Source organism: Macaca mulatta, chromosome 5 (genome assembly GCF_049350105.2).
Source record: "Macaca mulatta isolate MMU2019108-1 chromosome 5, T2T-MMU8v2.0, whole genome shotgun sequence".
In the NCBI taxonomy this organism is placed as follows: Eukaryota; Metazoa; Chordata; class Mammalia; order Primates; family Cercopithecidae; genus Macaca; species Macaca mulatta.
In genome coordinates, this window is record NC_133410.1 from 35,509,198 (window position 1) to 35,530,065 (window position 20,868).

General features: G+C 34.6%; 1 protein-coding gene across 1 annotated transcript in view; it reads left to right on the top strand.

The window, feature by feature from the left end:
- Positions 1-373: 373 nt before the first annotated feature.
- Positions 374-20,868, top strand: part of DTHD1 (death domain containing 1) — a 67,304-nt gene continuing 46,809 nt past the window's right edge. Inside the window, exons 1-5 of the mRNA XM_078002614.1 lie at positions 374-769; positions 2,621-3,236; positions 9,710-10,040; positions 12,981-13,160; positions 14,252-14,496. Coding sequence (XP_077858740.1) covers positions 499-769; positions 2,621-3,236; positions 9,710-10,040; positions 12,981-13,160; positions 14,252-14,496 — 1,643 coding nt within the window. The 5' untranslated portion in view covers positions 374-498. The remainder of the gene's footprint in view (positions 770-2,620; positions 3,237-9,709; positions 10,041-12,980; positions 13,161-14,251; positions 14,497-20,868) is intronic.

Here is a 20,868-nt window from a genome sequence, read left to right on the forward strand (position 1 = left end):
ACCAACCCCTATGCTCCCAGATTATTTAGAAGCAAATCAGACATCACATTATTTTATTCATAAATATTTTTAAGTTTACAGGAATCCTGCCAGCAATATTGTTCTAACAGTTTACCTTTGATTAATAAACTTCTTATCCCACCTGGAATCCATATTTTGTTGCCTGAAAACTTGAAAAGTACTTGGGACTTCCACAGTATATTGATTTAGTAAAACTCACATAGAGAGTTGGATCGTGTGAGTTAGCTCTACCCCAGTGATTAATGTATTCTGTACACAGTAGCACACACGGTACAGTAACGCCCCTTCTTTGGTCACCTAGTAACTTTTCACTAGTCAACACCAAACTGAATAAACCACTATGTTGTGAGAAGGTGCTTGGCTAGCTGACTTGGATCATCTCCTAGAGTTTAGGAGACATAACCATCACCAAGTTTGAATTTGCAAAACCTTTAGGCTTTGCTGGCAGGAGAGAAAATACCACTTTTGGACCATAAAATGGATACGGAATACATGGGCTCAGGGAAACTGGGCCAAATATTGAAGCAGATTTGGAGACAAAACCAGATGCTAAAGCAGGCACTCCTGGGTGATGACCTTTGTGAGGGGGCTGGTGGGGCCACTTGGATGGCCACTGTGGTCTTTCTGGGTCAGGAGCTCAGCAGGGCCCTTCACCAGCTGCTGGAGCACACCGCAGGCACCCTGCATTCCACCTGCCAGCAGCTGCATGTGCTGCTTGACAAGGAGAATCAATGTGTCTGGAGAAAAGGCAAGTATTTTTTTATAACTTATTCTTTCTCTAAGAAATATTGATTAGGGCAAGATCTGAGAGAGACTATGAGCATACCAACAAGGCTAAGACGGAGTTTCTGTCCGCAAGAGACTAACAATTTCATACGGAAAATAAGTCGAGACAAATGCACAATAATGCCAGGGACATTGGGGCCAGTCCCATTAGAAACACTTGAATGAAGTGCTTTTGGACTTCAGAAGCATTTTAAATCCCATATGTAGGGTGGGGAATTGAGAAGTTTGCTAGAAAAATGTAGTATTTAAGCTGAAGCTTAAAGAGTGAATTGGACTTATGCAGCAGGAAATAGAGAGTTGGTATTTTTTGTAGGATCCAAGACTTAAGAGACAGGAAAATACAGGCCTAGTTTGAGGCAGAGCTAGTAGTTTTCTGTTTTTTTTTTTTTTTTTTAATCAGAATATAATATTCTATTTCTAGGGTCATTTGAGCTTAGACTTATTAATTGCAAAATTCCTGGGAAGACTGGAGTGGGTTGGGATAGGGAATTGGATCCCTATACACTGAGGCTGGAGAGGGATTCTTGGGAATAGGTCCAGTTATGGATGTGGAAAAGTACAGCAGGGCAGGAAGAATGTGGAATCTGATGAATATAATCCTAGATAACAACAGTTACTCCAGATAAGCATCTAGGTGGCATCATGAAATTCAACTCTAAATAATACTGTATCAAGATAAGTGGGCAGGTTCCATCTATGATGAAATCCAGGGTAGATGATATTAAGAAATTCAGTCTAAAGGGCAAATAGTGGGCATCAGGGAAATCTTTCCAAAGGTAGCATGACTGAGACACCATCAGCTGCAGCCCAAAATCAGACCTTTAATCTCTGGAGGGAATGGAACACGGTCCTTGGCAACATAACAAGACAAATATATATTCAGAAAAAAGCAAGGACTTGGCGAAGGGATGATTTGGTGATGGTTTTAAAAACACTAAGTTATGGGGCCTTAAATTACATATTCTTTAGTTTAGAACTGAATTCTAAAGACTAGAGAGGCACTAAGCCTGCAAGAAGTCATCAGGTGACCTCAGTAGTGAGGAGAAGCAGGATGAACAAATAGGAGTGTGGGAAGAATGATGATGGAGTGAGAGATTATATCAGATTTGACCATACTGAGAGTTTACTCCAGAATGAAGAAGGTTGACCTGAGTTAACAGGCTTTGAAAAGTCACTTCACGTTCCAATCAGAGAATTGGTATGGTCAGAGCTATTCTCTAAAGGACTAATTTGAAAATTTCCAGTGATCACAAATTCATCAGGAGGAATAATATGAACCTAATCCAATTCTTATAGTAGTAACTGGGCTCCAAAACATAGCATCTACATTGGCAGAAATAATGGAGTTATGGTGTTTCTGCCAACCAAGCCACATCTGAAGTGTTCACCTAATTTTCAGCCCAGCATTTTAAATGGATCATTGGTAAACTATTGTACATCCAGTGGTAAAAGAACAGTTCTCAAAATCATAGCAAATGAAAAACAATTGAGGGAGATGTTGACTTCAGTTCTTATTGGAGGAGCGAGAAGTTATGACATTTATCTTTAAATATTCAAAATATCTTTATAAGCAAGAGGGATTAGATTTATTCTTTGCTACCATGTTAAAAGTGGTTTGTTTTCAATCCTACAATTGTTAAAAGAGTGACAGTTGTACAATTACTTCTCCTTCATGAGATTGGCTTAAATGCCCAGAAAAGGTCTTTGTAGGTTTCTAAAATTATCTTGCCATGTTTCATTAGATGGCAATGCAGAAACATGATTTGGTTTAGTTTTGTATTTATTCTTTGTGTGTCTATGTATGTGTGTGTAGAAATCGTTACTTTCATAGACTGCCTCATAAAAATAACTGAACATTTGGGGAGCACTGCTGCACTTCTAAAGAAAGAAGAAAAGGAGATGTGTAATTTATGCGGCATGCATGATGAATGTACTCCACAGCAGACAATGTCCTCCATTCAAGATACCAAAGCAGCAGACATTGCTGCAAGAGGGGAACGAAATGTCATAGAAACAGTTACTGTTTCTCCCACAAATGGAGAGGACAGTCATTACACAAACCAGGTCCAGTTAGAAAAAAATAAAACACATGTGAGTTCAGCATTAGTGGAAAAAGAAAACAATACATCACTAAAAGGATGTGTACTGGGGCAAGAAGAGTCACAGAACAAAATGTTCCCAGATAATGCAGAAAATGAAGATGATAAACAAATAGAACACACGACTGTTGAGAACATAAATGGCAACAGGAAAGAGATTCATGGCATAATCCAGACAAGAGAGAGAGAAATTCAAGAAACCTCAGAAAGCCCAAGAGAAGAGATGACCACGTCCTCAATAATATGTGATATCTCCAAGGAATACATAAATAGTACTCTTCCCAATGATTCAGAGAATATAAAGCACAAGAATAACATAATGGAAAAGGAGTAAGTAAATGCAATGTGGGAAGTGCTTAAGTATGCCTACTTATATGTGTGTTTCTATAGTCAGTACATGTCTTAGTACATTCAGGCTGCTGTAACAAAACATCAGAAAGTGGGTAGCTTTTAAACAACAGATATTTATCTCTCACAGTGCTGGAGGCTTGGAAATCCAAGATCAAGGTGCTGGCAGATTTGGTGTCTGGGAGGTGGCTTCTTGCTCTGTCCTAACATGGTGGAAAAAGTGAATGAGCTCCCTTGGGCTTATTTTATAAAGGCATTAATCTCATTCCTAAGGACTCCACCCTCATGACCTAATCATTTCCCAAAAGGACCCACCTCCTAATACCATCACCTTGGGGGCCAGGATTTCATTGCATGAATTTTGAGGAGACACAAACATTTAGACTATAGCAACATGCATAGTATTTATACATGAACAAAATTTCCATTTCATATCTCCCAAAGATATTGTAAATTAGTAATTCAGCTTGAATCACTCCTATGAAAATTTATATGGCCACTATTATTAATATTGTTATATATCTTAAAGCTGTATTTCTTATAGCTTTAGGAAACACACTACCTTTTTTTTTAAAGAGGAAGGAATTGAGTAGACAGGAAAGTAGTTAAAATGATCAATTGTCCAGATCATGAACACTTTGCAAATTACTACTATTTCAATTATAGTAACAAAAACTAGAAGACTGTAGGGAGTTAGAAGATTTGGAGAGAATGTTTTATCCTTGGATTCACTTTATTTATATTCTCAAGAAAATCATTATGAGTTTTAAGCCTGTGTCTGTAGAACTCTTGGGATTTCATGGATGAACTTTGGGAGGTACTTAAAATTGAATGTGTATGTTCAGACCTATTTCATTTCCCTGGATATGGTCTAGAACTATCATCAGATTCTCTAGGAGACCATGACTTCAAAAAAGTGAGAAAGACCCATCTATTTTGTAAATTTTATCTCCTGTGCAAAGAGATAATAAGGCCCTATTTGTCCATATAAAATAAGATATTCACACCCATATTTTCCCAGACAAACATAACACGCTTAGAAGTGAAAAAAAATTATTTGTTTTGGGAATCAGACAAACTTAAATTTCACTTTCTGTTTTATTATATACTAATTCTATGACCCCGGGCAACTTGCTTCATTTCTTAGCCTCATTTTCTTATTTGTAGAAATAATATATACATCCTGGGATTATTTGGTAAGGTCAAATGAGAAAATCACTTAAATGACCTAACACCAGGCCACTTTTTCAGATATTCACACCAGGTAAATGTTAGTCTATTTGTTTATTTTAGCTCCAAAAACTCCCACTTTCTTCACCTGCCACTTACCACCATTGTTCCATTACCTCCATCTCTGCTGTGATATGCTGATGCCCTTTCAGGTGTATGATACCATTTTGAGGACTATGACCTTAGGCAAGTCATTTTACTCACCTTGACACTAGTTATCTTGCTATAAAATGAAGAGGTGGTTCTAATTTGGCTGTAATGTTTCTACAGGTCAGAGAGTCTGATGAATTTTATGTTTGAGGGTATTCAGTGCATGATAGACCTACATGATTTGTAAGAACTACTGCTCTGACAAAACAACTGCTAAAGTAGTCTATATGTGGTTACCTGTTTCACTTGAGAAAAACATTGAAGCTTCATATTCTCACATTCAGAAATGACTCAAAGCATCGGTTAATGAGTCATTGCCTGAACTACTCCCTCTAACACCTCTTTTAGGTGTTTCCTGGTTAGTGACTTCCTCTTTGCAGCACCCAAACCAATTGTGCTTCGCTTGTGTATTTGAGAAGTTGAGTACTCATTGCAATCCCTTGGCCTAGGAAACTATCATGCCACATAAAAGATGTGTGTGATAAACCCAGATAGCTTTCTGAAAGAAACCTATCTCTTCCTGGCTGTCCTGGTGTACACAAAAAGGGAAAATAAGGCTAGAATAAACCAGTGTGATTACAGTCATCGGTTACTTAAAGATGGGAATATGTTCACAGAAATGCATGGTTGGGTGATTTTGTCAATTATGCAAACACTGCAGAATGTGCATACACAAATCTAGATGGTACAGCCTACTGCACACTTAGTCTATATGGTATAGCATATCGCTCCCAGGCCACAGACTGTAAAGTATGTTACTATACGGAATACTATAGGCATCTATAACACAATGGTAAGTATTTGTGTATTTAAACATATCTAAACATAGAAATGGTACAGTAAAAATACAGTATTATAATTTTTAGGATCACTATTATATGTGCAGTCCATTGTTAACTGGTATGTCTTCATGTTCTACATACCTGTATTTTATTTTTTAAAGTTTTAATAAAAATTTTTCTTTTTTTTATTTCAATAGGTTTTAGGGGAACAGGTGGTGTTTGGTTACATGAATAAGTTCTTTAGTGGTGATTTCTGAGATTTTGGTGCACCCATCACCTGAGCACTGTACATTGTACCCAATGTGTAGTCTTTTATCCCTCACCTCCCTCCCACCCTTTCCCCAGAGTCTCCAAAGTCTATTGTATCATTTTTATGCCTTTGCATCCTCAGAGCTCATCTCCCACTTATAAGTGAGAAAATAAAATCTTTGTTTTTCCATTCCTGAGTAACTTCAGTTAGAGTAATGTTCTCCAATTCCACCCAGGTTGCTGTGAATGCCATTATTTCATTCCTCTTTATGGCTGAATAGTATTCCATGGCATACATATATGTGTGTGTGCATATAGATATATAATATATTATATTATATAATTATATATTATATAATATTATGTATAATATAACATATTATATGTATGTATATTATATATTATATGTTTATATAATATATAATGTATTTGTATGTAATACTTATATATAATTACATATTATATATAACAATATATGAAATATTATATATAAATATTATATATTATATAATATTTATTTACATAAATATTATATGATTATATAATCAATCACATATTATATATTTATATAAACATTATATAATATTTATACAAATATTATATAATATGTTATATTTGTAATTATATATATTATATAATATATATATTTATATATTTATATGATACATTTATATAATATACAAATTTATATAATATATAAATTTATATATTTATATAATAGGCCTGTTATATATTTATATAATGTTATATAAATATATACTATATAATATATAAGATAAATTATATATTTATATTTATATATTATATATAAATATTATATATAATACATGTTATATAATATTATGTTATATTATATATAAATATTATATGTTATATTTATATATAATATTGTATATTTATGTTATATGCTATATGTAAATATTATATTTTATATATTATATTTGTATATAAATATTTTATGTATAATATATATTTATATATTATATATTATATAAATATTATATATTATATATGAAATGTATATAATATATTAGATATTATATATATATACACACACACACACATATATGCATACCATGGAATACTATTCAGCCATAAAGAGGAATGAAATAATGGCATTCACAGCAACCTGGACGGAATTGGAGAACATTAACTGAAGTTACTCAGGAATGGAAAAACAAACGTTTTATTTTCTCATTCATATCAAAAAACAAACAAATAAAAAACATGTTGGTGTGGATGCGGTGAAAAGGGAACACTTTTACACTGAGGGTGGGAATGTAAAGTGGTGTTCCCTTTTCACCACATCCACACCAACATCTTTTTTGTTTGTTTTTTTATTATGGCCATTCTTGCAGGAGTAAGGTGTTATTGCACGGTGATTTTGATTTGCATTTCCCTGAAAATTAGTGATGTTGAGCATTTTTTCATATGTTTGTTGACCATTTGTATATCTTCTTTTGATAATTGTTTATATATGTCCTTAGTTCACTTTTTGGTGGGATTGTTTGTTTTTACTTGTGGATTTGTTTGAATTTCCTTGCAGATTCTGGATATTAGTCGTTTGTCGAATATGTAGATTGAGAAGATTTTCTCCCACTCTGTGGGTTGTCTGTTTACTCTGCTGATTGTTTATTTTGCTGTGTAGAAGCTTTTTAGTTTAGTTAAGGCCTATATATTTTTGTTTTTGTTGCATTTGCTTTTGGGTTCTGGATCATGAAGTCTTTGCTTAAGCCAATGTCTAGAAAAGTTTTTCTGATGTTATTTTTTATTTTATTTTATTTTGAGATGGAGTCTTACTCTTTCCCGCAGGCTGGATTGCAGTGGCACGATCTCAGCTCACTGCAACCTCCACCTCCCGGGTTCGAGCAATTCTCCTGTTTAAGCCTCCTGGGTAGCTGGGACTACAGGTGCCTGCCAGCACGCCAACTAATTTTTGTATCGTTAGTAGAGATGGAATTTCACCATATTGGTCAGTCTGGTCTTGAATTCCTGACCTTAGGTGATCCTTCCGCCTCGGCCTCCCAAAGTGCTGAGATTACAGGCGTGAGCCACCGTGCTGGGCCTCTGATGTTATCTTCTAGAACTTTTTATGGTTTTAGGTCTGATTTAAGTCCTTGATACATCTTGAGTTGATTTTTGTGTAAGGTGGGAAATGAGGATGCAGTTTCATTCTTCCGTATGTGACTTGCCAATTATCCCAGCACCATTTGTTGAATAGGGTGTCCTTTCCCCAGTTTATGTTTTTGTTTGCTTTGTTGAAGATCAGTTGGCTGTAAGTATTTAGCTTTATTTCTGGGTTCTCTATTCTGTTCCATTGGTCTATGTGCCTATTTGTATACCAGTGCCATGCTGTTTTGGTAACTACCATGTAACTGTATTTTAGTGTCTAGTCTAGATCTATTTCACTAGGGCTAGAGAGAATGGAACTGTTTAAAAGTCTCCTTGTCCTACTTCATCTGTCAGTTGAGAAACATAACTCCTGGAAGAAAAGTGTATTAATATGGTTTCCAAGGCACAGAGGAGAGTCATTCCTAAAGTTATACAATGCTGGGTCACTGTATCCTCTATTAAACAATGTTTCTCGTTTTCTGAATTACATTGATCACCATCACCAAAGAATACTCAAGCAGAACAATGTGCTGAGTCATTTTCTATTCCTTCTAACTATGAGTTTAGAATTGTAAACATAAATCAATGACTCTCTCTGCAATTTCTACATATTTTTTGGATTTCTATGTTAAATTGCACTTTATAATTCTATTCACCAGTAATTGAAAAATGTCTAAAATCTGATTATTGTAGAGCTGGACATTAATGCTTTATTAAATATAGATCCTCTTATTTCTCTTCAACATTGCCAGTATTTCAATCATTTCACTGGTATAAATGAGTAGTAAAAAAAGAGGAACTCAAGTTGGTCATTTTAATGTAGAAAACCAGCATTTATTGAGCACACTTCTTAGGCCAACACATTATTGTATGTTTAAGTGTTTCATTGCATTCAGTCTTCACACTATTATGAATTAGATGTTAGTTTCAATTTGCAATGAATAAAGTAACCAGCATTTTTGAATGATTTAAGGAATTATGATATTATATTCAAGAGTTTGGACTTTTACATTAAAGCTAGATGGAGCCAATTATCCGTCCTAAAATTCACCATCTGTGGGATCTTTGAAAGAAAGTTAAAGTTTCTAAGCCTCAGTGTTTTTATCTGTAAAATAGTTACATTAGTAGCACCTGCCTGATACAATAGTTGTGAGAATAGTGTGTAGCCTAAAAACTACTTAATAGAAAGCAGTAAAATATTAGCTATTTTAATAAAAATTATTAATTTGTAAGGTCAAGTAAATAGTGACTGATCTCAAATCTGAATTCAAATCTATGACTCTCAAATCCTCGGCAAATTTGATGGTTAAAAAGAGTAAAATGAATGATCAAAATAAAATTTTGGATTGATTTTTTGGGAGATTGTAAGTGATCTTTGCCTAATTATTATGATTAATGATAAATTTACAGTTTTTCTGTATCTTTCTCAGCTTTTCTAAAAATATATAATCACCATCATCATTTGATCTAGTGTGTTTAGACAATTACAATACTTCATATATGTTGAATCCCTCTCCTCACAGTTGAGGAAATTATTCAAGTATTAGTACTGATTTTACCAAGAAACTTCAGCAATCTTCAGCTTTATATTGTGGAATGAATCAATTGCTTAAATAACAATGGTAGCAAAACGAATTATAGCTGATATATATAACACATATGGTGTACCAGACATAGCTCTAATTACTTCCCATGTAATGGTTCATTTAATTCAATTCATACTCCCATGAGACAGTTATTATGTTATCACCCTTTTACCATCGAGGAAACTGAGGCACAGAGAGGCTGAGGATCTTGCCCAAGGTCACAGGTTTGATCAGAACTGGAATTCACACCAAGACAATGTAGATCTAGAGTCTGTGCTTTTCTGCATTAACTGTAAAGTACATAAATCAAATAATTGGAAAAATGACATTCTTTTTTCCCCTTCAGGTATCTTGATGTGCTGAGTGATGATACTGACCCCCAAGTGTCTTGTTATATTACAGCACCATCATATGTTCTACAACAACTGGAATGCCGGATAATAAATAACATGAGTTCTTTAATAGTGGGTGATAATGAAGAGTTAGTTAGCAACGTCGTAACTATTGAATGCTCAGATAAGGAAAAGAGAATTCCATTTCCAATAGGCATTGCAATTCCATTTACTGCACGTTACAGAGGAAATTACAGAGATATCATGGTGAAAGTGTGTGACACAAACCTTCAATCAAGTTACCTAAACCCAAATTCACTGGAAGGAATGAAGGGAGGTTATAAGGTTAGTAAATTCTTGGCTATATCTACATTTGCTGTTTGGCTCCTCTTCTAAATATTACTCAGACTAATAGACTGTAGTGTAGATATAATTGCTCCACTAGTAATAAATGGAAGGATTTTTGGATTTGTGCCAGAGCATTCACAATTTATTGCCATCAATAAAGATCAAAGGATGGAAATGATTAGCCAAAGTTAGGAATGGAGAGCTTGGTTTGAACACCTACCAAATGTTATTTTTTTTCACCTAGGAAACAAAATCAAAATCATGGCTTAATTACTTTTGTGCTTTTGACTAACTTCAGACCAACATTTCTAATATGATGGACCCTTGTCTAAATTTAAGAATGTTAGAATCCCCAGATGATAGTAGCTTTAATTGTTATTATTCATGGGTTGGGAAAATATACAAAAAATTTAAAAATTTGTGTATGTGTGTGTATGCCTTGAGATTGTTAATAAGTCTAGAAATGAAATTTGGTCTATACATAGAAGAAAGTATATGTGGTAGTTAAGATGTGGCCTGTGGAAGAAGATTGGTTAGGTTTGACATATGGTTTCTACACTTTCTTGCTGTGTGAACTTGGGAAAATTATGTAACCTTGCTGTGACTCAGTGACTTCATCTGAGAGATAAACATGATAATAGTGTCTACCTGGTATGGTTGTAAGAATTAAATAGATAATACACTTATGAAGAGAGAAAGAAGCCTATAAATACATGTTAGTTGTTGATAAATTATCATTTTCATGTCAGATTTTAATTGTAATAACTCTGAGGCTCTGTATGATCACAAATTCATATGCTGTGAAGAGAGAATATAATAACTGTTAAATTTAGTGTGGAGGCTGGGCTCGGTGGCTCACACTTGAACCCGGGAAGCAGAGGGTGCGGTGAGCCGAGATTGTACCCGTGCACTCCAACCTGGGCAATAAGAGTGAAACTCCGTCTCAAAAAAATAAAAAAATAATAATAATAAACTTAGTTTGGAGTTTATGGATACTAATATTTAAAGTTTTTCTTTGGGCCACTTAACTTTTTTTTTTTTTTTTTTTTTTTTTGAGACGGAGTCTCGTTCTGTCGCCCAGGCTGGAGTGCAGTGGCGCGATCTCGGCTCACTGCAAGCTCTGCCTCCCGGGTTCACGCCATTCTCCTGCCTCAGCCTCCCGAGTAGCTGGGACTACAGGCGCCCACAACCGCGCCCGGCTAATTTTTTGTATTTTTAGTAGAGACGGGGTTTCACCGTGGTCTCGATCTCCTGACCTTGTGATCCGCCCGCCTCGGCCTCCCAAAGTGCTGGGATTACAGGCGTGAGCCACCGCGCCCGGCCCACTTAACTTTTTTTTAAGCAATTAAAATATTTCTCTTTTTCAGCTTTATGTAAGTTGTCATTTGATGAGGAGGGCAGGGAATAAATGTAAAAAAAATCCATATATACATGGAATTATTTGTTATATATTTATTTTGTGATTTTGGTTTTCTCTGGGTTTCAAATAAGGTTTTATAGTTGAATATGAAAGCTAAGCCTATTCTATGTACTTACTCCAATTCCTGCAACTAATACATTTTATATTTAGTATCAGAGGTTTCTAGGTATGATAGTCTAGTCAGCATTGCCCTCGATCGGAGCTCTTAAATTTTGGCCAGTCTGTGTAACTATCACAATAAAAGCGAAAACTGCTCATAGCCCACTTGTCATAAAATGGGTTTGGGAAATGTTTAGTAAATGGATAATTAAAACAAAAGAGAGAGAGAGAAGGAGAGAGAGAGAGGGAATCATTGGGTATCATAACAAATACAGGCATGAATTTTTCTCTTTATAGTAAGAAAAAAATTTAAACTCTGGATTACTTCCAAATTTTTATGTGGATCGTATGACATTTTCAATTTCTAATTATTTTAAAACCTTTTTGGCTTTTCAGAATCTATCAAATATGATCGAAGTGCACAGCAACTACCATTGGTTTCTAGAAGATCTTTCTTTTTCACTTCTCACAATTTTCCCTCTGGCCAATTAATAATATTCACCATGCCCTGAATTTTCCCAGAGACAGATTCATTCAGCGATATTGTGAAATCTCTTCGTTAGTCAGCTTTCAAATGGTAGACTATTTTCCATTGTGATTGTCCCTGAAATGTTTTTCTGTGTATGTGAGCGTGATTATCCACTCATGCTGGGGCAGAGCCTGGCTGCTGTTTGGGGAAGTATGAATAGACCAAATTACTTCTAACTCTGCCTCCTTCTTTTAAGCTTTGGTGATTATAGGAAAAGATCATTTTGTTTTCATTTATGTACGCAGTTGCCTTTTGTGCAATAAAAAACCTTCAGTATGTGTCTGTATATATGCATTATAAATTTGAATGTCGTTATATGAAAAGAAACACAAATATCTTAGTCATTTGCTCCCACTGCACAGAGAGACATAGAGAAAATGACTTTATTTGGGGAACCTAAGTTATCGTGAGCTGTTAGAAGAAAGAATTTGCTGACAGCACAGGTGTTATAGTGTTTAAGCCAACTACACAAATAATGGATTTCCAGTCCTTAGGATTCCCTAAAACAGTGTTGAATGTTTTGGATAAAGGTCAGTATTTAAAATCAATTCTCACTAATGGAGGCTAGAATTCTAGGAACAATAATATTTGTGAAGACACTGAAAATAATTGCCCATTATTCGCACAATTTTGGGGGAAGATTTAATTTAAATTTAAGAAATATGTTTATTTTTGTTTTTTATTTTGTAGTCTAAATTTGAGAAACTCTTACCGATTTCTACTTAATCTCATAAAATAACCGTCCATTTTAGGTTCCTGGAATCATTTTAAATCGTAGGTGATTAAATAAAGAGTGTAGAGATTTTTTTTGACAATCCATAGAGTCTATACAGCAAATATTTTTCAAATCGGTGCTATAGCTTGTTTTAATGTTCTTTATTCCATACAGGGGACTTGTGCTTCAGTAAAAGTTTACAAATTGGGTATCTTTTCTGTTGTGTCTTGTTTAAAGAAAGAGTCGTTCACAGTAACAAAGAAAGGCCTCACTCTTAAGTCAAGCATGGATTCCCGAATATCCTTAAGTTACCCTCCAGGAGTTTTTACCTCTCCAGTACTTGTGCAGTTAAAGGTAAACATATTAAAAATAGGTGAGTTCCTGCTCATAGATTTTGTGGGTCATCAAGCATGGTTCTAAACAACAAAGAAGGTACCAATATTTAATATAACAATAAATGGATTATTTTATATAGTTGTAATGGCCTAATACATAGTGATATTAGCAATAATGTAATGATTTTGAGCATATTAAATATCATTAAAAAATAAATTTTCTCTTTATTCAAAAGATTTTCGCAGTTAGTCTTTTGTGTTGTGTTGTTTTGTTTATGATATTTATTGGGAAAATTTATGTTGCATGACTATGAAAGAATTGATGACAGACTTTGGAACATTCATATAATTCAAAGATTTTGATCAGAGAGGATGGCAAAAAAGAGGACAATCAATTACAATATTTATTATAATAAATATTTGGTTATATTTAATTATGAAACAGCCATTTTCTGGGAGTAAGGATTTAATATATGAAAACACTATTTGCAAAGGGCATGTAAATGTATATTTTTCAAGACTTATTTCCTCAAATAATATTCTCTGTTCGTCTAGCTTCATTCCCCTCCCATGCTCTCCTCTCTATTTCTTCCAGTTGTTAATGTAAGTGGTAAGTGAAGAAGAACGATTAGGAAGAAAACATATAATAAATAACTTATTTATAGATATTTTCCATGAACTTTGAAATGTTGGAATCATCTTAGCTATGTTTTATTTTTAACCATTCTTATGTGAAAAGAAACAAGTCATGTTTTTCTAGTTTCTAAAGATCACTTGATCTAATAATAGTCCTAATTAGAAATCATTATAAAACATCTATTTTGTTTTCTAGGTCATTTTGTTGCCTGCAATTAAGTCTGTTTCTTAGTTATTTATAACATAAAACAGGGAACCCATATTTCAGAAAGACTTTGTAAAAAGCGCCCAAATACTGTGTTCTTTTATACATTATAAATATTTTATAAAATGCAATGTTGATTACAGCTAACAATGTATAGAGAAATGTATAAAACTATGCTCCATAAAATTTTCAAAAAACTGGATTAGAAATGTACCAACAGTTTGCATCTTTTCTATTAAAATGTAAGAAAAAATATATTTTTTGTTTAGATCCAACCAGTTGACCCAGCTCTGGTGGCACATTTAAAAGCACAGCAAGATACTTTCTACTCAGTCCAATCCACAAGCCCTCTGATTCACATTCAGCACCCATCAACTTATCCTTTTCAGAAGCCAGTGACTGTATTTTTACCTTGTTCTCCATACCTTGATAAAAACAATCTTGATTCTGAGATAGATCATAAAAGACGAGCAAGTGCCACAATAAATAGGATTACATCTTCATATTTCAGCCGGTGAGTAAGTTTCTAATATTGTGACTGGCTTAATGTCAAACAAAGAAGCTTAGATGATTAAAACTTGCAGTCAAATATCTTGTATTTAAATTCTGTATTAAAATAGTATGAAATACCTTTAATCTAGAAAGAAAATACTGTGGATCCAAAAAAAGGTAATAATTTTAGCTGTTATGGACCCCAAAATTCCTACAAGTATAAAGATAAAGATGGAGACAGTAAGAACCCTAGCAGAAATGCATGCTGGGGTGGCACATTTTGAAAGCTTCAATCTATTCAAAGCACTGGAAATTTAGTCAGCAGAGGTAGGAGAAAGACATACCTTAGTCCAGAGGAATTATACTCAGTAAAAATGGCTAGATGCTGACAATTGAATCAGGTATTATGCAAAGGGATCTCATCTCTAGATTCAAGAATGAGATTCAAATAGCTACCAAACAATAATTGGTGGATGAGCATTCATTTGAGGGTAAGAAAAAAAACCAAAATCCTACGTGGTGTTTGAAGAAAAACAAATCAATACCAAGATTTCTAAAGAATATCAAAAACAACAAAAAACAAACTTGTAGAAATACAAAGGAAGAGAGAGATAGCATCATCCTGATGTTTCTCAGTCATTTGAATAATAAGAATTACAGTTACCTGGAGAATATTAAAGAAACCTATTTTATAAGTTTAGTTGTAGCCAGTAAGCATAATTGCCAAGAAACACTAGCAGAAAATCATCAGAATAGATGAAGAAAAGATGAAAGGACAAAGGGATGTGGCATAAAGATAACAAGATGAGATGAAAAGGGACCAAAATATGATAAGGAGTCATTTCAAAGTGCTGCAAACTGATAATTATAGGTACCATTGAAGAAGAGGCCAAGCAATCATTAAAAAAGCAACAATCAAAGGCCTAGGTGAATTTGATTTTTTGATGCTGATTAAAGCCTTGAGTTAAAAGTGCTGATTGGTTACTAGAAAAATTTATGAAAAAAGACCCAACTTAGACATAACATGGCAAACTGAAATGTAGGTTTAAATAAAACATAATTCCGTAAGCATCCGTTAACCAGAAACAGATTATGCAAAAAAGGAATGAAATCAATCTGGTGTCAGTTTTATTCTTTGCAGCACTAATATCAGGAAATAAAAATGGACCAAAATCTTCAAAGTTCTCAAGTTCTCAAAGGGCAAGATTGAGAAATTAGGGTTTTCATCCTACAAAGATGCCATTTTGTTTCTGTTTTGTTTTTAAATACAAGGGCTCTCAGAATGGACTACTCACATGCTCTTAAAGTAGATAAAATTAATAGGCTGACTTAATAAGATTCAAGATATCAAGAACAAGCAAGTATTATTCTTATCTTTAAAATTTGATATTGAGCATAAATAATATAAAAGCAGAAAAATTCAAAAGTAAAAATTTATATGAAAGAGATAATGGAAAGTAAACAAAACATCAGCATGGTGATATGTGTCTACTTTTAAAAGCAAGTGTAAGCAAGATAATATATGTAAAATAATCTTATGACAATGAATATAAATGAGTTAAACATAATTCATATTATTGTCCATATTTCATAATCTTACTTTGATATTTTTAAATACTTTATATGATGTGCTTGGGTGATTTCCTAAGGTTTATTATACACATTATTAATTTTTTATCATTTGTTTAAATTATTCATTTTATTCACTATAATTAACATTTCTAAAAGCTTAGTGCTTTTTCCAATCTGCTTCATTGTTTTACTACGCTTTATATAGTTGATCCTTGAACAATGCAGGGGAATTAGGGGTGCCAACTACCAAGCAGTTGAAAATGTGTGTATAACTTTTGACTCCTCAAAACTGAACTGCTTATAGCCTATGGTTGACCAGGAGAAAAACCTTACCAATGATATAAACAGTCTATTAACACATATTTTTAAGGTATATGTACTATATACTGCTTCTTATAATAAAGCAAGCTAGAGAAAAGAAAACGTTATTAGGAAAATCATATTCATTAAGTGGAAGTGGATAATCATAAAGGTTTTCATCCTTGTCATCTTCATTTTGAGTAGGCTGAGGAGGAGGAGGAAGAGGAGGGGTTGGTGTCGCTGTCTCAGGAGTGGCAGAGGAGCAAGAAAATCTGTGTACACGTAGACCTACAGAATTCAAACCTGTGTTGTTCAAGGTTCAGCTGTATTTCTTCCTTTATTCCTTTAATTATTTAAGCATATTTATTTTATGGTCTCTTTTAGAATAATCTATTTATTAACATGATGTATAACACTATATCATCTATCCGGGAGCATAGTGTAATCTTGCAGAATTTCATACTGATTCTGTTCTAGGCTCTTACCCTTAGACATTCATTTCCAAGTATTGATTTTAATTTTTGATCAGATATAAATATCAACTCTTCTTCTCCCTTTTCCCCCAATCCAAAGCAATTAATTTTGTATGTGTGTGCTTCTTGACTACTTTCTTGAGCCAACAAGCAACAGGGTTTTGGTTATTGCTACCAATAACCAAATAACCAGAAAAGGTTATGCCTCTCTCATGGCCAGTGATGCCCTTCTGAGATCCCAGCTTCAAGACTTAGTTCAAGTTCCCTCCCTGCGCAGCTGGAGGTTGCATCTTATGACTGGGAATAGATATTAAAATGTACCTCGAGTCCCTGGGATGTGTGCATGTTTGGGGTTGAGAAGAGGAGGCCGATTGAGGAAGGAGCACCCACAGAATCAATTCCTCGAGTTCCCTAAGGAAGAAAGAGAATTCTTACTTTTTAGATCCTTGAGTCCAGATGTAGAGGGGATTTCTTTTTCAGCCTTTGAGTTCATATAAGTGTGTGTGTGTGCACGTGTGTGTTTCTGTGTGTGTGTGTGTGTTTATGTGACATTTTGTCCAGAATTCTTGTGGAGTGGGAAAATGGCTATTTGTCATCAGTTAAATTGGCCAAGTTGCTAGAAATTGACACTTTTTTTTGCCTTTGTACATAATTTCTCTTCTAGAAAATCTTTCTTCTGCCACATTTAACTGATAAACTCTTGCCTATTCTGTAAGTTTCAGTTCAACTTTTTCTTTTTCTGCGCAGATATCCTAAGCTCTCTAGGAGCAATCAAGTGCTCTCTTTTTGTGCCATCCCCATCCTTTGTACACACCCTACATTCTCCTGTAGCAATAATATATATTCTCTTTTACATGTCATCACTTAGCACAATTGCAGCATAGTAAATGCTAAAAACATTAGGTAAATTAAATAAATTAGTGAGTAAACTCGTGGAAATGTAAATTGTATTGCAAATTCATCTGCACTTTTTGACAATATTAAATTGACACACTACAATGTGCTATGTTGTTATTGGTCTCAAATAGTAGGTACATTTTTTTTTTCATCTAGTGGAGCATAAAACAAGCAAATGAGAATCCATCTCAACTGTTTATTTAGCATTCTTTCATCAAAGAATGAAAGCCAGTTGGACATTTTCTATGGAAATAGAAACACAAAAAGCAATCCATACCCCATGTAATGAAAAAGATGAAAACTATCTGAGGCCAAAGCATAGTCTGAAGATTAAGAATGAAAGGTCTGTATTGTGTCATGTTCCTTTATGTCTGAATGATTTCTAGGGAAAAGATGAGAGTCATTTAATTATGTGCCAAAAAAGATTTCTCGTGGCAGTAAAGGGGGAAAATACCTTATTAAATAGGAGTTTATTCCTTACTATGCAATCAATATTTTAGAGAGTTAGACAGGAAAATGGTTTTTGCCCATGAAAAATGACATTTCCGACATAATGCAATTGCTTTCAAGATTAAGTTGTTCAAATGTAATATGCGATTCATACCTGAGAATATTTATAAAATATATGTAAGTCATACCATATAATGAAATGGACAACTAGTACAGCTAATATCAAATGATAAACTGATCGTTATCGATAAAATTATGCATCTCCTTACTTGCCCCACCTCATTCAATCCCCTTTGTCCTCACCACAGTCACTCATCCCCACCAAATTTAACCACTATTCTGAAATTTTCAATTATTCTTTTGCTTTTATTTATTTCTCTGTTTGATCACATATACTTATATTTGTCCCGACACATTTTATTCTTCTTCTCCGGCAGCACTCCATATGTTAAAGTTGAGTCACTGTGGTTTGTTTGGGAGAGAGCATAGTTCACTAGGGGTCATCTTTGGAGACCACCTACCACATTTGCTATAACATACTAGGATAAAAATGATTTTTTTCCACTTCTTTGGAGATATTATGTCACTCTTTATTGCCATTGTGAAGACTGCAGTGGACGCAATTTTCATAACTTTATGGATCATCTGCTTTATTTTGTCTGCTGCTTTCAAGATCTTTTATTTGCACTTGGTGTTTTGCATTTATCTATGATGTGCCTAGATGCAAATTTTAAACTTTTTCTGAATACAATATATTGTGCTTCCTGAACAAGTGGATGTATGCCTTTTCACATTTCTGAAAAGTTTTTATGTGCTTTCTAATCAAATGATGGCACTTCTCCATTGTATGCACTCTGTCCTTCTGAGTTTCCAAATAGATGTATAGATGTATATATGACCACCTTATTTATTTATTTATTTATTTATTTATTTATTTATTTATTTTTATTATATTTTAAGTTCTAGGGTGCATGTGCACAACGTACAGGTTTGTTACATATGTATACAAGTGCCATGTTTGTGTCCTGTGCCCATTAACTCATCATTTACCTTAGGTATATCTCCTAATGCTATCCCTACCCTGTATCCCCACCCCACAACAGACCCCGGTGTGTGATGTTCCCCTTCCTGTGTCCAAGTGATCTCATTATTCAGTTCCCACCTATGAGTGAGAACATGCAGTGTTTGGTTTTCTGTTCTTGCAATAGTTTGCTGAGAATAATGGTTTCCAGCTGCATTCATGTCCCTACAAAGGACACGAACTCATCCTTTTTTATGGCTGCATAGTATTCCATGGTGTATATGTGCCACATTTTCTTAATCCAGTCTGTCACTGATGGACATTTGGGTTGATTTCAAGTCTTTGCTATTGTGAATAGTGCCGCAATAAACATACGTGTGCATGTGTCTTTATAGCAGCATGATTTATAATCCTTTGGGTATATACCCAGTAATAGGATGGCTGGGTCAAATGATATTTCTAGTTCTAGATCCTTGAGGAATCGCTACACTGTCTTTCACAATGGTTGAACTAATTTATGGTCCCACCAACAGTGTAAAAGTGTTCCTCGTTCTCCACATCCTCTCCAGCACCTGTTGTTTCCTGACTTTTTAATGATTGCCATTCTAAATGTGTGAGATGGTATTTCATTGTGGTTTTGCTTTGCATTTCTCTGATGGTGAGTGATGATGAGCATTTTTTCATGTGTCTGTTGGCTGCATAAATGTCTTCTTTTAAGAAGTGTCTGTTCATATCCTTTGCCCACTTTTTTATAGGGTTGTTTGTTTTTCTCTTGTAAATTTGTCTGAGTTCTTTGTAGGTTCTGGATATTAGCCCTTTGTCAGATGAGTAGATTGCAAAATTTTTCTCCCATTCTGTAGGTTGCCTGTTCACTCTGATGGTAGTTTATTTTGCTGTGTAGAAGCTCTTTAGTTTAATACAATGCCATCCCCATTAAGCTACCAATGACTTTCTTCACAAAATTGGAAAAAACTACTTTCAAGTTCATATGGAACCAAAAAAGAGCCCATATTGCCAAGACAATCCTAAGCCAAAAGAGTGAAGCTGGAGGCATCATGTTACCTGAATTCAAACTATACTACAAGGCTGCAGTAACCAAAACAGCATGGTACTGGTACCAAACCAGAGATATAGACTAATGGAACAGAACAGAGCCCTCAGAAATAATACCACACATCTATAACCATCTGATCTTTGACAAACCTGACAAAAACAAGAAATGGGGAAAGGATTCCAAAACAAAAAATAAACAGAACTGCTGGGACCTGGGATCCCCCCCTCCCAGGCTCAGGCATGACCCCCTTGCCACCTGCAGTCTTGGCTCAAACCTCTCCCAGGGGCCACCCCTGACCACCCCCCACTTTCTAAACTGCACCCTGCACTCCCATCCCCGGGGCTCCCCAGTTCCCTCTCCTCCCTCACAGCTGACAAGGTGTCATGAGCATTAGATGAGCGAACACACACAGCACACACATCACCCGGCTTGCACACAGCCGCTGTTCAGCATTAGATTTAACTTTGAATATTCACCGAATTTAAGACACCATCGACAGCAAAGCACTGCGCTATTTTATGAACCACTAAGAAAGAGAAAATGCTGCCAATGAAACTGACATGACGCTTTCTTATCACTCATAACTTTCATTTTGCACTTATTGAAGGAGCTCTTCTGGACTTAATT